This window comes from Antedon mediterranea, chromosome 4, assembly GCF_964355755.1.
Source record: "Antedon mediterranea chromosome 4, ecAntMedi1.1, whole genome shotgun sequence".
Classification (NCBI taxonomy): Eukaryota; Metazoa; Echinodermata; class Crinoidea; order Comatulida; family Antedonidae; genus Antedon; species Antedon mediterranea.
The window spans coordinates 22,257,125-22,274,045 of record NC_092673.1 but is presented as its reverse complement, the minus strand read 5'-3'; the positions used below and the strand labels follow the sequence as shown (position 1 = coordinate 22,274,045).

General features: G+C 35.1%; 2 protein-coding genes across 2 annotated transcripts; both read right to left on the bottom strand.

Moving 5' to 3' along the window:
• Positions 1 to 130: 130 nt before the first annotated feature.
• On the bottom strand, positions 131 to 3,548 carry LOC140046929 (DNA polymerase epsilon subunit 3-like). Its single transcript, XM_072091692.1, has 5 exons — positions 3,414 to 3,548; positions 2,976 to 3,044; positions 2,576 to 2,661; positions 1,812 to 1,930; positions 131 to 1,395 (listed from the first exon to the last, which is right to left on the bottom strand). Exons 2-5 carry the CDS (start codon positions 3,039 to 3,041, stop codon positions 1,199 to 1,201), a joined length of 468 nt encoding a protein of 155 aa, XP_071947793.1. The 5' UTR covers positions 3,042 to 3,044; positions 3,414 to 3,548; the 3' UTR covers positions 131 to 1,198.
• Positions 3,549 to 4,173: 625 nt separating this feature from the next.
• LOC140047700 (uncharacterized) lies at positions 4,174 to 16,764 on the bottom strand. The gene is made up of 18 exons (XM_072092737.1): positions 16,551 to 16,764; positions 16,048 to 16,082; positions 15,528 to 15,677; positions 15,232 to 15,342; positions 14,896 to 14,974; positions 14,245 to 14,434; positions 13,960 to 14,032; positions 13,592 to 13,756; positions 13,146 to 13,213; positions 12,970 to 13,052; positions 12,591 to 12,694; positions 11,631 to 11,722; positions 11,420 to 11,514; positions 10,721 to 10,815; positions 10,145 to 10,315; positions 8,283 to 8,673; positions 7,961 to 8,037; positions 4,174 to 7,446 (listed from the first exon to the last, which is right to left on the bottom strand). The coding sequence occupies exons 1-18, from the start codon at positions 16,762 to 16,764 to the stop codon at positions 4,384 to 4,386; spliced, it is 5,256 nt and encodes a 1,751-aa protein (XP_071948838.1). The 3' UTR covers positions 4,174 to 4,383.
• Positions 16,765 to 16,921: the final 157 nt, after the last annotated feature.

The following is a 16,921-nucleotide window of genomic DNA, read 5'->3' as shown; positions in this document are numbered from 1 at the left end:
GTTAACCCTAGGACAACTACCCCCTAGGATAACTAGAATTCTTATATACAATATACCATACGGACATTTAACGCTAGTATAACTACTACCCAGACAGTTACTAGGATGAATACCACCTGGAAAATGTCCCCTACGACGATTACTACATGGTATGGACTGGACCTCTGAAGTTGTGGGTTTGAGTCCACAAATATCTCCAAATTGACTAGGTCTACAAAAGTTGTCTAATATGTTACTCAAGACTCATCGTTCCATTGTTGTGGCTCTTTTAAATGGGATGTTGTGTTTTGAGGACAGATTGTAACACCAATACTATACACAGCAAATGAAGCATAATATACTCTTAATGTTTTATTACTGTACAAATTGCTAATACTGTAAAAATCGTTTACAGAATGACAATGTAGTAAAGGAATGTAATCAAATTAAGGTTGATGTTTATTTTGGAATATAAATACAGTAGTTAAATATTGCATTGCAACATCACTGTGTATGCTTCTGTTCAGGTACAAGCCTGTCGAATATATTCATACAAATCGAACACTCTTTGAGCTCCAGTCCAATCTTCCTAATACTCTGTACATATTACTTAAGGGCATACAAACAATGTTACAGTATATGGCTAGTTAGTGGAAGCAATTATAGCACACCATACAACAACAGTTACAATTACATACCCTATATACTAGGCCAATGTACACAGACGAAGGTAACAGTAATAAAAATATAGAATCTATGTTATTTCTTATGACCATTTACACAAAATGCGAAGTAGATGGGATGTTTCCGCTTGGGATAGATACAGATTTTGCCCACAAATTAATGATGGTTGGTTAATCTACCTTTAATTAAGATATATTACAAATATTGCTTATGTTACACATTAGGCAATGGGAAATAGAACCATCACATCAACAAGTTTCTCAAGAAATGTCCTTTGCATAATGTAGGGGGTCTAAGAATAGCTAGGTTGCCACATATTTATGACCTTTTAACCTTGACATTTGTGCAGGTGATTAAAATCTTGTGTCTACCAAAAATGTTTTTGAGAGATGTTGACAAGAACCATATATGGGTAATCTCTGGTCTTATTTTATTGGAGTTGAAGACAGTTCACTTCCAAGCATCCATATATGCATTTGAAAAAAATTAAAGGAAACATTTGAGTGCAACATCCCATTAAACATAAGACCTAGTTTCAGGACTTTTCCTCAGGCCTTGTTTCTTCTACCTTTTCTTCACTTGCTTCCTCATCATCATCATCCTCTTCGTCAGCCTCTTTACTTTCATTGCCATCCTCCTCACCGGCTTCCTCTTGCGATTTTTCTAAGTCCGTTTTACTTTTCTTTCGTTTTTCTGAAGCTACCTTTTTACCTTGTTGTTCTTTCTTGAAATCTGGTAAAATGAAAATGTACATTGTTGCCATATAATAGTACGTTTAAGTTTTACAGGAAATCATAGAAACTATAAAATTCCCAGCAAATTAGCAATATTAATAAAATATAAAACGGAAACTAGTCTTACAGCCATTCTGCACTTGTTCATATTTTTCTAAGCATTCAAACACAGAATGATTTTTTGACTCCATATCTGTAGTTTAGTAGTTAAATCATAAAATTGAAAAGGAAAGAGCATGTGATGGTACAGTAATTGTGCAGGAATTAAGTGCTGAGTAGGCAGTACAGTACACTGAATTTAGGCTACTGCATGCTGTGAATATTGTTAATGCAAGTACACCTGCTTTTTTAGTACAGTTGAAAAACTAAATCATTATCATTATGGATGGTAATGGAGCTATCTGCTGAACAAACCTTCTAAGCTCTGCTGTAAAGGTTCAAGAAACTCATCAAATTCCATGTCCTTCATAGCAGCAAATACATCAGACGCATTCATTGTTTTTCGTTTTGCCTTCAATGCATAGTTGTTGGCACTAAATTAGAGTATGTTAAGAATAGAAAAAGATGCAGTATTCAGGCCTGAGGAATTCCACATTCAACATTACTAGTATTAGCCGTAATGACTAGCAACACACTTGCCTCTACAATCTTTTTAATTAACACTAATATGAAATGCCTGCTCACGAGGACGATTTGGTACTCTTGGGCTGAAACGTCTCACTTTAGTCAAAACCATTGATTGTTAATATACATTTTTTGGGTATTTATAAAGTTTTTAAAGGTCTTTGAACTATCATTTAATAACATATTTTATTGGTATTTCCAAAAATAAATTGCTACCCTATAGTCTCTGTGGAAAAAAAAATTCTGCTTATAAAATATCAAAGCTGATAAAATATAAACGTGGACCAAATCGTCTCAGGACCTAATTGTCCTAGGCCGAATCATCCCAGAGCCGAATCTTCTCAGGGCTGAATCGTCCCGCTAACTTTACAAGGAAGTATCATCATTTTGGGTGCTAGCATGGGCTTCCACTTTCTCTCTTTTCCTTGAACATCTTCACTTACTTTTCACAGCGTTTTTTGCAATTTATAAATACCTAACCATTAATTTTATGTTCAGAAACAAAAAGTAACAAAATGTGTTCAATATGATTATGAACATGTGTGAAAGGATACCATGATGTAGCATATAAAACAAACACACTGGCTGCCCTGGACACAGCACTTCTAGCTTCTTTAGATACACTAACACCTTCAGGTACCTATAAATGATACAAAAATTCCACAGAAATTGTATACAATGATGTATTAATTTAAATGCAAGGTTATGAAAATGTGCCCCAAAGGTGAACCACCAAAATTTACAAACATATTTGATTAATTATTGGTTTCTTTTCTTACTGGACATCATTCCTGGTATGTGACCATGACTATAATTGTTTAGAAATAAATTTATAATTATGGCAAACTATTGTTGACAGGAAAGACATTTCTTAATTAAGCGAGAAGTCACATGGATGGTGGTGCAACAACATCAATACATACCAACTATGATCCAACAATTTTTGTAACTTACCGCTCCTTTCATTATTTTGCTAATAACTGTCAATGGAAGATTCAGATCTTCAGGTCTTTCTGCCATTTTCTGTTTCATAAAATTAAAAATGAATGTTAAAAAAACAAATTCCTCTCTGCTGCACTGTGGACTGCTTCTGCAGAAGTTGCAGCCTAAGCTATACATACCTTACCTGCCTATATACACATAGCCTAGTCTACTTTTTGTAGCTAGGCCTAATTAGTTTGCCTCTTTTTAAGCCTAGCTAGTAGGCCCAAGGCCTAGATTCCCCAGAGCTGAGAGGGCCCATTTTATAGGATAGGGCCTTTAACTTTTAGACCTCTAACTAGCCTAGGCCTAGCCTATTTTTATATTTGTCTAGGCTAGGCTCAACTAACTACTTTACTTATCCAGTAAAGGACAATTAGAAGCTTCAAATGCATTTTTGTGTAGACTTGCATGTTAAAAACACTATCAACAACTCTAAAAGTAATCTTTAATCTCTCTTTTACGGACACTCGCTATCCCTTTTTGAGATTGACTTTTCCCGCAATGTTTTTCTTTTCTTGTTGTGTTCTCATTTACTGGGTGGCCAGAGTGTTACAATAATTTACCCAAATTTGTAGGCGTCACAAAATAATGTGGTGGTACTTTCACTTGAAGGAGCGGTATAGTCAGGGATTTATCAATCTTTTTGTAGTCAAGATATATATAGTATATACATTTAAAAAGTAAAAAGATTGTATTCATTAATTGCGGTCTTATCTTATAGACTACTATAAATTGAGAAAAAATTCTAAAAATATTTGCTTAGGTTTTAATTTTGAAAACTGATTATCAAAATTCAACTTCAATAAAAGTTAACATGACTCTTTTTGCTAAGCATTTTTTATAATTTAAAGCAATGATTGTTTTACATATGCTACAATGATATATACAAACAAAACCGGTTAAAAAATAAAAAAAAATAATAGCAAGTATAAATATAATCAAGAATATATACTTAGCAAAAAGTACAGTTACGTCAGAGTTGGGTAAACATCTGACTAATATTAATAACAATTACTTGAGCCACAAGAGTAATACACAGAAAAGGAAGACGAAGTAGTGAAGATTTCCTCAATATTTATTCAAAACAACATAGTTTTCTGGTACTTCTATGAAAAATCATACTAATACTTTCAGACAAACTTATGCAAAACACAAAAATAGCATCTGAATTGTTTACTACAAATATAGGACTGTCCAGAATTTAATGATTAATGATTACAATTTTAGAAAAAAAAATGTGGACTCGCAATGATTTTCAAGAATATCTCTCTACCATGTCATAGAGATTAGGCAAGCTTTTCAGCACTGTTACTTTACAAATGATTGTGTCCGAAGCAAGCACCATGTGAACTACCCCTGCTGTAAGCCATTGGTCCATTTATCCTGTTTTTTCAATTTTGCTGAGCATAGTAGGCCAAGCAAATAAAGATCTAAATCTAGCATTGAATAGTTTATACTCCGGTGTTTTTCGAATAACATGTAATGCATCTTTCACATTCTGACTGTCGCATTCTGAATCTGTTGTCTCTGTTTCTGTTGAAGTGTTTCCCAATACATTGGCGTTTGCATCCTTCAACCGGTGATGTACATGTTTAGGTATAATACAACCTTTGGTCTGATTGATAAGTTCTTTACGATGTGATCTAAAACTTATCAAAGCTTTTACGTTTGCTAAGTTCGGGGGAAGTAATTGCATAGACGATGGATTGTTTCCCAATATTCTAAAAATCAAACTATTAGCTTTACTTATCTCATCTGATGAAAAGATTTGGCTTTGAGAAACGACCAATTCAGGTCTTGGTCTTTTTTTTTTAGCTCCTGGTCGATCATGATTTGCAAGAAAATCTGATATTCTTTCAGGGTTTGGAGAAAGATACGGTAACTGTTTTTGCTGCTTTTGGCGTTGTTTTTGTAACATACTACAGGCAATAGAGGAATCAACCATCACTGATGAAATATTTTCATAAACGTTATACTTTCCAAGATCGGGAATAACCACTGTGAATGGGTTTTTTCTTAGTGTCCCTGGCTTATACACAAATGCATTAATTTTACCATGATCTGCAATAGTCATTGGCCGGACATCTATTTTCACCCAGGAACATTTCCTGCTATCATTTTTCTCCTTAACACAGGTTATAAAATACTGTGAACCAAGGTCATCACACGCAAAAGAGATGTTATCTTCATCATATTTAGGAGACCTAAATATTAACCGAACAAGGCTTTCATGGTAATCAGAGGACACACTTTGGTTTGTAGATTTTGCACTACAACTTTGTTTTGTTGATGAAGTTTCAGGTAAGTTAGTTTGTACCTGATTGGTGTTTGGTCCAGAATTGTTGTCTTTATCAGCTATGAATGTCTTCCGTGCCAGTAATAAATCCATGTCTCCAGAATCAAACAATTTGAAATATCGTGTTGGCACAATATATTTGGTTTCTGATACTTTTTCCACTTCTGGTAGTGATGCAATCAGCAACATCTCGTGTGAAAACTCTCTCCCCTCGTCAGGAACAGTTGTTATTTTTCTTGACATTTTCTTCAATGAACGTTCATAGTATGGTAGGTTAATCGTTACAGATTTAGTTGCATTACCAGCAATTGGCGCAACATTTTTGGTGGTTACTGGTGTAGAAGATACAGCAGGTGGTGAGGAAACATTCAAAGAATTTGGAATTGCAGCAGATGTTGTAGTAGGTACATATGATGGTGTACCAGATTGTGCTATAGGTCTTGTAGAGGGGTTGATCACAGCAGATTGTGTTGAACCCATCTGTGGAACTGAGCAGAAATTTTGTACAGGTACCAAAAAGCCCTTTCCTGGTATATTTATTACACCGGATGTCTGGAGAATATTTCCTGGGTTTGTAGGTAAAAGGCCTTGAGCTAGGATATTTGGCATTAGTGTTTGAAAAAGTTGACTACCTTGAGGTTGGAACTGGTTCATATCTGGCAGGATATTCTGTACTAGATTTGTTCCAGGCAAGTTTGGTAACTGTACTGATGATAAGCCTATAGACTTTGCTGGTAGTGGTGATGTATTAGTTTGATGTCCCTGTGCATGTGATGTAACAATGGTAGTAGGCAAGGGATTCATCATTGTCGAAATGGCAGCAGAACTACCAGAACTGATATCTTGTGTTTCTTCTCTTGGTTGTGCTCCTTCTGTCAATATTTGAGATGCTGTTGTAGTCAGTCGAGGGGCTGTTGATGTCAAGGTGCTTGTTTCAGATGTACTTGAAGAGGTACATCCTACTGTCCTGGAAATTGATGTAACGGCAGGACAATTTGATGTAACCAATGCCTTTTGCTGTGGATTAGATGTCGCAGCATTTGGAGTTTGAATGTTAAGATTTCTCAATGCAGCAAAACGTTGGATAACATTCAATGGTAAAGTCTGTAACAAATTTTGATTAAGCTGCCTCATTTGGCCTTGCATGTTGACTACACCTGGCAACCGGAATTGAGTTTGCGATGCAGTTGAATTATGTTGAGGAGATAATAGCTGCATATTATATAAATTATGTTGTGACATATTTCTTGCAGGCTGTGTTGTTTGTCCTGGAGCTTGTAATCGCTGAGTTGCTGGTGACATTGGGGCTTGTGACATTGGTGACATTTGAGATTGGAACCTTGGTAGCTGGGTACTATGTTGTGACAAATTTCCTGCAGGCTGTGTTGTTTGTCCTGGAGTTGTTAATCGCTGAGTTGCTGGTGACATCGGGACTTGTGACATTGGAGCTTGGAACCTTGGTAGCTGGGTACTATGTTGTGAAAAGTTTCCTGCAGGCTGTGCTGTTTGTCCTAGAGTTGGTAATCTCTCAGTTGCCAGCGACATTGGGACTTGTGACATTGGAGCTTGGAACCTTGGTAGCTGGGTACTATGTTGTGACAAATTTCCTGCAGGCTGTGTTGTTTTTCCTAGAGTTGGTAATCGCTGAGATGCCGGTGACATTGGGACTTGTGACATTAGAGCTTGGAACCTTAGTAGCGGAGTACTACTATGTTGTGACAAATTTCCTGCAGGCTGTGTTGTTTGTCCTAGAGTTGGTAATCGCTGAGTTGCTGGTGACATTGGAACTTGTGACATTGGTGCTTGGAAGCTTGGAAGCTGCATACTATGTTGTGACAAATTTCCATCAGGTTGAACTGTTTGTCCTGGCAATAGCCAAGTTGCCGGTACCATTCCCATTTGGAATGCTGCTGTTGATAAATGGGTATTAAGACTAAATTGTGGGGACTGTACACTAGGTGATCTTGTTTGTACACTTGACAAACTCATCACTGGTGCTGCAATTGATGTATCTGGTACTTCTCGGTTTTCAGTGTTAGAAACGGTTTTCTTTGGTGAATCTTTGTCGGATAAAGTTAAAGCTTTTCGTCTGTTTGTTATGTGTCGTATGTAAGAAGATGTAGTGTTCATATCAACCTGAAAGACCTGGAAAGAAAGGACATACTTTAAAGAATATAATCTACATTTTAAATACAGTAAAGCATCTCCTTTGGGACATCCTATTAAGAGGATACTCTTTGATTGGTTCATGTGATTATTAGTGACGATTCTACAGATTCAGACTGTTGGCACATTTGACAAAACAGTCAATACTAGACTAGAATAGTAAAGTCACAACTGCACCGTCTATCTCCTGTACCAAAACATGAGTTTTGCCATTTTACCGTTCCATTTTTGACTTAAAATAGAAGTGGCAAATATTAAATAAACATTTACTTTATAATGTTAGGTGTTTTTAAGTGTTTGTTTTGTCTATATACAGTTTATGGTTAACACTATGGGCCAAGCTGCATTCTAAATTGTAACATTTCTGCATAAGTTGGTGACATCTCAACAAATACTAATGTAGTATGCCCACTATTTCAGGCACCTAATAATTTTACTCAGAAACTCCCTAGGCAAAAGTATATTTGTAGCTGTTAAATTTTGAAAGACGTACTTTTAACAGAGCAATGTACACCGACAAACTTGATTGTTTTACTTTCAATTCTGGTATTTTGCTAAGCGTCTCTTGAGCTGAAATCAAAATGATACACAACAATAAAGTGAAAATGCAGGAGAGGAATTAGGTTGGAATAAACATCTTCTTTGTACCAATCAGTGCCAACAAAAAAAACAAAACATTTTAAAGTTATCTCATTTTGCAAAATCTTTTACTGAAGATAATTTTAGACCATTATGGTAGCTGAATGCGTTATTACAGTAATGCAGAAACTACAGAGGGCATGCATTGGGAAAATTTATAATTCTAGCTAGAGCACCTTTTGAAATCTTCATCTGTCTATCTCTAGTCACAAATCCAGCATATTGTTTCAGCAAGTGCTTGATCTGAGCTGCCACAATGGTGTCCATTAAAGTGCCTTTCGGCCTCCCTACTTTCCGTGAAGTCTTTGGTTTTGATAGCTGTTCCCCTGCATCTTTCTCCTCTTCATCTTCAAAGTCATCTTCCTCATCCTCGTCCTCCGATTGGCTGCTGTTCTCAGACTCTGTGCTGCTGTATTTGCGTTTTTTGGGTCTTCTTCTTCTTAGTACGTGGGGTTTTCCTTCTTTATTTCGATCCTTGCATATCTGTTCTATCTCACTCCGTCTGAACCATTCACGGAGTTTGTTTGCATTTGGAACTTGATCCCATTTATTTTCTTCAATCAATTGCTATAAAATGATGGAAACAATTCAATCAATTACAATATATTTATTAATCAATATATAAATTAATACCAACACTCCTACTAATACCAACACTCCAACTAATACCAAAACTCCAACTAATACCAAAACTCCAACTAATACCAACACTCCTACTAATACCAACACTCCTACTAATACCAACACTCCTACTAATACCAACACTCCTACTAATACCAACACTCCAACTAATACCAACACTCCAACTAATACCAACACTCCAACTAATACCAACACTCCTACTAATACCAACACTCCTACTAATACCAACACTCCTACTAATACCAACACTCCAACTAATACTACCTGTAACACTCCTAATACCAACACTCCTACTAATACCAACACTCCAACTAATACCAACACTCCAACTAATACCAAAACTCCTACTAATACCAAACTCCAACTAATACCAAAACTCCTACTAATACCAACACTCCTACAAATACCAACACTCCTACAAATACCAACACTCCAACTAATACCAACACTCCTACTAATACCAACACTCCTACTAATACCAACACTCCTACTAATACCAAAACTCCTACTAATACCAAACTCCAACTAATACCAAAACTCCTACTAATACCAACACTCAAACTAATACCAAAACTCAAACCACTACCAACACTCCTACTAATACCAACACTCCAACGACTACCAACACTCCTACTAATACCAACACTCCTACTAATACCAACACTCCAACACTCCTACTAATACCAACACTCCTACTAATACCAACACTCCTACTAATAACAACACTCCTACAAATACCAACACTCCTACTAATACCAAAACTCCTACTAATACCAACACTCCAACTAATACCAACACTCCTACTAATACCAACACTCCTACTAATACCAACACTCCAACTAATACCAACACTCCAACTAATACCAAAACTCCTACTAATACCAAAACTCCTACAAATACCAACACTCCTACAAATACCAACACTCCTACAAATACCAACACTCCAACTAATACCAACACTCCTACTAATACCAACACTCCTACTAATACCAACACTCCAATTAATACCAAAACTCCTACTAATACCAAAACTCCTACTAATACCAACACTCAAACTAATACCAAAACTCAAACCACTACCAACACTCCTACTAATATCAACACTCCAACGACTACCAACACTCCTACTAATACCAACACTCCTACTAATACCAACACTCCAACGACTACCAACACTCCTACTAATACCAACACTCCTACTAATACCAACACTCCTACAAATACCAACACTCCTACTAATACCAAAACTCCTACTAATACCAAAACTCCTACTAATACCAACACTCCAACTAATACCAACACTCCTATTATTCCAACACTCCAACTACCACCAAAATTCCAACCACTACCAACATTTCCAGTACAAAAACACTGATCATCTATGATGATAATTTACCATAATCTGTTTTTTCCCGACCAACTTCTTCTTTAAATGGTTGATATATTTCCTCATCCATTCACACATTTCCTTTGACAAACTCCCGTCTTCCTCTTTGATTTCAACTTTTACTTCATCCCCTTCGGCATTTTCCTCTATTTTATTTTTAAATCTGTTTATTTGTACCTCCTACAAAAAAATCTTATATTAGTTTTAAAAATCAACTATTTATTTCAAACTAAATTTTAGAACAGTAGGTGTATTAATTCTAAAACAAAAAATGGATGTTTTGTATTCATTGAATGGAGAGAATGTTTCATTTGATGAGAGATTGACGGGTCAATTTAACAAGGTGGAGCAGTCGATTATTCAACTAATGAACGAAAAAAACGAAATATTCTCCCCATTCAACTCGTGAACATTTGATTGGACGATTGTGGGTTACATGGCGTGCAAAAGTATGCACTATTGAACCTTTCATCATTCATCTCATGCCATTATTTGCACCATTACACTCATTCATTATTTGTATATTATTTCATGTTTTTAAATTTAAAAGTGTAAAAAGATTTTAAAAAAAAGGTTTTAACTCACCAAAAGTCTTTGCCTAATGACAAGTCCATTCATTGCCCTTTCATGTTTTGAATTGGTACGTTTTGCCAACTGTTCTGTCATAAGTCTCCAATTTCCTAAAATTGTAATATGTTAACATTACATTATTTAACTGTAAACTTTCTATTTTTAAATTGGTAAAAATGTAATATATGTTGCTTACATAGCGCTTAAAAAAAATAATAGATGCCTTTTTATAAAATGGTAAAGACGCTCCACACTTAAGTTTAAATATGAAAATTAATTACAGTAGAATTGTTTTTAATGTACTGTAGACACTACAATATTTATATCCAAATTTGTATTATTTTATTTATTCTACATTTTTTTTAAATCTGTTTTGCTGCCAATTTTATTTTATGTATACAAAATAAATATTTAATACTCCTGGGTTTTAAAGGTGTATGTTTTTAGGTGTATGGTTTTGTGACAGCTTTTTATGTGCATGCCCGACACGTCTAGATCAGCTCAACATTAGGTACAAGGAGATGGTTGATATAATTTGCGAGAGGTTGAAAGCAGACGAGGCAAAATTGCGTTAAATATAATTATTTATATAAAATATGATGATCTGTGCTGGAGAATTGGGGTCGGTGGTGAAAATTTAAAATTTCAGACAAGGCCTCTAGCTGGCTACGGCCTTGATCTACACAAATTAAATGTAGGTTTGTAGTACTGTACCTTTGCCATATTCAAGCCTCATCTCTAATAATGAAATGTCTTCCTCAAGCGACCATTTTCCACTTTTTCTTTGAGGATTTAAACTAGTCAACCATCTAATAATTATTAATAAATACAAATGTATAATTAAATACTAAACTTAATGACTTAAATTTGAAGATCTACTTCATGGAAATGATAAAAACATTTTTGTCTTCAGCTTTCTGCTTACCTTTCACGAATACTAACTGGATGTCGACCTTTTATACGATCAGCAATCTTCATCCAGGAATTTCCAAATTGTTTAATTCCTTCTTTGAGTAACTAACAAATTTAAGAACTATAATATTAATATCATCATTTTAATGGCAAAGAGATACATTTGAAACCACTATTTCTATTTTATTTTTTATTTCAAAACCCAAACCAACAGCTAATGGAATTCGCCAATAACAACAGGAGGGTTTAACCATACGAATACAGAATGGATAAAATAATAATGTAATACTAAATAGTATAATAGTGTGTAATAGTCGGATTTAAACCATAGTTAATGTACTTCCACAATCCAAACTACATCAGCGTTGGTGCAAAATGGTATTTCAGGATATTGTAGGTTGTTTTTGTGGAAGTTGCTATTGTTAATTTCCTGATGAAATCTTTTTCTTTTTATTTTGTATAATTTGTATATGAATACTATTCAAAATATAGGAAATGAATGAATATAATAATAATAATAACAATGAATAAAAATACAATTAACAACATTATATAAAATAGTATTTGACTATAATATATAATAGAATAATATACAAGTAACAGGTCATAAGTTCATGCTAGGCTAGCTATAGTCTTAAGCCTTGTAGGTAGGCCTACACGTTTACATAAACATTTACATTACAGAAAGTCATGTTTTGTGAAAAATACTAAATGGATTTTATTTTTTTTTTCTGTTAATCTCTTTTTGTTGTTAAAGATGAAAGACGGACTTCTTGATACAGGGCCGAATTTCACACGCGGATGACCTCATCATACATCCTAATCATACACAATAGAATTCAATAATTTATCTACTGTAAGGTATGAACAGCTTAGATTAGGGGATTGACCTTGGTCTGTGAAAACATGCATATACATAGCAGGCGTGTAAACTAAAAAGGGTGTTGTAAACACAGCCTAAGTAAGAGCTTACCTGATCTTCTGCAGCAGTCCAAGGTCCTAACTTTAAGTTTGGATCAAGCCTAGTATTCCAACGAGCGACGACTTGTCTACGAAGTCGATTCATGAAAAATGCAACTTAAGGAACAAACAAGAGATGTTTTAATGTACACAGTTAGGACTTTGTGTACCTTGATTTTACATTCCTGAATTTTCCGTACAGTATGTGTAACTGATAATTTAATCTTTATGTAAATTAATGCATAATAGTATGTTGTTTCCTATGCATTTTATATTCATTGAAATTAAATTTAAGTGGGCTGTAAATGGCACATTTTATGTGAGTGATAAGTGCATGCACACTCACATGCCTCAAAAGAAAAGGCCTGGAGGTTTTAATAGAAATTGTTTACCTTTTTGAAATGGTATGAAATCACCAATTCTGAAAGAGTCAACAAGCTTCAATAGCAAGGCATCTTCCTCTTCTGTGAATTTTCTGTAAGATATTTATAGATTTTGAATAGTAAATCTTAACATTAAATTTGTTAAAAATTGCCAGTGTCAATATACATCAAGGTACAGTACTTACACATTGTCTGACTCTTGAGGAATTTCTCGTTGATATGCATCTAAACACTGCCATGGGAGACGGCCACCCTAAAATTATAAATATTAGTAAAGTAAGTAAATATTATATCATTCAATAACTAGTTATATAAAAAAGACTTTAAAGATTCAACTTTTTTTAAAAGCACTGAATCATTTTGAAGTATTTCATATTTTTTGGATAATTTATAATACAAAAATGTCATAATGTAATTTTTCCATTGAAAAAGTTAGACCATCGCGAACAAAGTGTCGCGATCCCATTCCCATCACACGTCATTTTTGCCTGCCAACAACAGTTCCATTTCGATCTGGTAGAGAGAGGCCTATCAGCCTAGTGGCCTATAGCTATAGGCCACTAGGCTGTAGGCCTAGAGGCATAATTGATGGGCACATTTCAAAATTCTTATTTGAAATTGTGTTACTTACTCCTATCTCTTCAGCAACTGTGTCCCAATCATATTCACCATATGTGTTAACAGCATTTGCTAAACTTTGAATCTCTTGTGAACTCCAATCTGTTTTGTTGATATCTGGGTGCTGATAATTTTGCCATTGGACTTGACATTCAAAAGCAGATCGAGTCCCTTCCAGCTGAAAAAAAGTTCACTGTTTATAATGGTTTCTTGGTTTTTAATGGTTTTTGGGTTTTTAATCCTTTCTCGGTATATAATGGTTTCTCGGTATATTGGTATAATATCCTCTTAATTATCATCATAGGAAACGTTCTCATTGCCATCAGTTTTTAATTGCAATCAGTATTTGTTTATATAATCATAAATGTAAAAAAAACTTACATCCATGATTGATATCTTAGTAAAGTCCACTTGTCTTAGTCTATCCCCAACGTGTTCTCTATCTGGCAGGTTCCTAATATCAGTAATAAAGCAGTAAGAGTAAAGATTTTAAAAAATTACCAATTCTCATATTGATGCTGATAATTGCCTTTATATAACAAAACAACAACCACAACATAAAGCCTGTTTAAGGCATTACTGTGAAGAACAGTTTTTCATTGCCAATTTAATATTTTTCAGGGCGCGATATAGCTTTAAAATAAGTCTTTAACTACGATGACATACTTAATCCTATCCAATTCGTCATCAATTTCTTGAATGGTTTTTTTCAGTTCATCTTTTTCTTCTTCTTCATTTTTCAGTGATTTCAGTTTTCGCATTAATACTTCACGTCGGTTCAAGATTGGCTGCATCTTTTGTTCCATTCCATCTGACTGCACACCTGCGGTCAGTCTTTCAAGTTGAGGTTTTTGCCCTAAGCCAAAATAATAATATAGCCATATGTGAGCGCAAACATCGCTTTAACAACTTGTTTACCATATATAGATGAATTTGTACATTATACAGTAGAACCTCTTATTTGGGACACCCCTATTGAGGCGACACCCCTATTGAGGCGACACCCCTATTGAGGCGACACCCCTATTGAGGCGACACCCCTATTGAGGCGACACCCCTATTGAGGCGATACCTCTATCAAGGAGACGCCCCTATTCAGAGAATACCTCTATTTGGGGGGCTATTTGTTGGGTCCCGAAAGTGTATTCTATTGAATTTATATATTATTATAATGTTACAGGCATAGAGAGCTGTTTTTTTAAATCAATGTAGGTTGTGATGATATTAGATTATGAATTGTTTCGCAAACCTCATAGGTTGCAAAACATTGATCTAAAGTGTTGTGTACTACTGTATTACTGCATGCTTTATTCTTACATTTCAAAGCTGGAATGATATGAGCTGATGGTTCTTTGCCAGCATGGCGTCTAATTGTCTCTTCACTTGGTGGTGGTCCCTGCCAGAGAAAGAAATTTTGTTACGCTCAGGTTCAGAATATTCAAGACAACATAGTGAACGCTACTAAAAAAACTAAGGTTCTACTTTACTTTATGGGAAAAATTGCACCTTAGTGGGAGGCTGACTCAAAATATTGGGAAACTGGGAGGTCTTGAAGAAAACTGTTTTGGAGAGATCTTTAGGCAGTCAAGTTTTGACAGAGTTGACTACCTTATAACTAGTGCGACTGTAATGGATTATTTTTGTTTTTCTTACCTGGCCAAGATCACCTATAAAGTATGATTGGCAGAAACTCAAAAGAGAGCGTTCTCGCTTCGGTCTTTTCTTGCTTATGTAGGCGATATTGTAGTCATCTTTGATCTCTGCCTACAAATCAAAACAAACACAACATGTAAAAATAACTACTACAGTATTTGAGTATTTTTTGATAAAAAAAAGACATTTCTATATTTATTAATATACTGTGACAAAGATTATTATAGAATTTGTAACATGTGTTGTATGTGTGAATTGGGGGTATCAGCTGCAATCATTGACATTTGACCACTAACCTGTCTTTCCCTGTTTTGAGCAAGAGCATGTTGAACTTTAAGAAGTTGTTGCTTGATAAGTATTTGGTAGTTCTGGTTAAATTTTAGACATTCTTCAAGACCTCCAGCTTCTTCTTCGTCTACCACAAGTTCACTTTCATCAACTGCAGACTATCAAAAATAGTTAAAAAATAAACATATTCATTTAATCACACCATAATCGGGTCATGCTAATCAAGGCCCGGTATCACCCAGCAGGGTTTTAGGATATAAAATGTTATCAACTCTGACTACAGCATATTATAAACATGTACTTGACATCATATTATATCATAAAACACTACCAAGCGATACCGGGCCCTATCTGGCGATACCGGGCATGACCGCTATAAATGACTGGTTCCTTTCGTTGGATTGGACTAGTGTAGTAAGAATGATTAATTCAGGTGGTAGCTAACAGGATGAAATTAGCCTGCGATCAAACAGTGAAGAATTAGTTAGTCGATTATAAAACCTTCATTGTGAAACGCACATTACTTACAAATATATTCTCCTGGCTAACTTTATCTTCATTGTCTGAAAATTAAAAATCACAATTATTATCAAATTCAATACACTACATAGTACATACAAGTAATCCATTCTATTTCTACATTATTTTGTCATTATTCATTTGCTTTATGATACTATAGAGGAAAATAGACAGACTGACTCCTTCCAATTTTGTAGTTTTATATATATATTTTTCCCGAAGACTACTTACTAATAATTAATACTAATAGAGGCTCCTAGGGCCTACCCAGATTGATCCGCCTATACTATAGCCTACCCTACACTACAGTGATTGAAGCGAACAGTGTGTGTACAGAGCAAGCCATGCTAGGCCTAGGGCCTAGCCCATTTTTTATTAGGGCCTAGCCCATTTTTTATTAGGGCCTAGGCTAGGCCACTTGACCTTTTAAAACCTTTTTAGCCTAAATTCAAGGCTAACTATATAAAACACAAACTAGGCTATTGTATTTTAAAGTTCGCGCGAAATCTTACCAATCTTCTCAGAAAGCTCGACTACGGAAGTGTCAGTAGTACTAGTAGTATTCAGAGAACATGTCGCAGTCGACTGGTGGCAAAAATCACCCTGCGTCGGCTCAGCTGCAGTAAGAGACTTGAATTCATCATTATTTTGACGGTTTAGTATACCCTTTAGTTGAGAAATCTCTTGGTTTATTATATCTACTTCGCTCTGTGTATTATCTGTCATACTTTATTCGGTTTTACTTGTTTAAACACAGAAAACTTTTCCACAACATTTCAACACGCTCGCCATTGTATTATGTAAATAAGATAGGTCATGCATAAATTGAGAGGTCAAATCGTAGTGGTTACGTTTGATTTGTGAACTTTTGACAGGCAATAAG

Bases quoted from the DNA above. Each gene is read 5' to 3' on its own strand.
- LOC140047700 (XM_072092737.1), bottom strand. From the start codon at position 16,764: ATGACAGATAATACACAGAGCGAAGTAGATATAATAAACCAAGAGATT. The intron at 15,678-16,047 runs GTAAGTAATGTG...TATTTTTGATAG, and splicing joins TTAGCCAGGAGAATATATTT to TCTGCAGTTGATGAAAGTGA. The intron at 13,214-13,591 runs GTAAGTAACACA...TTATAATTTTAG, and splicing joins CAGTTGCTGAAGAGATAGGA to GGTGGCCGTCTCCCATGGCA.
- LOC140046929 (XM_072091692.1), bottom strand. From the start codon at position 3,041: ATGGCAGAAAGACCTGAAGATCTGAATCTTCCATTGACAGTTATTAGC. The intron at 2,662-2,975 runs GTAAGTTACAAA...TATCATTTATAG, and splicing joins GCAAAATAATGAAAGGAGCG to GTACCTGAAGGTGTTAGTGT. The intron at 1,396-1,811 runs GTTTGTTCAGCA...TCATTTTACCAG, and splicing joins TTTACAGCAGAGCTTAGAAG to ATTTCAAGAAAGAACAACAA.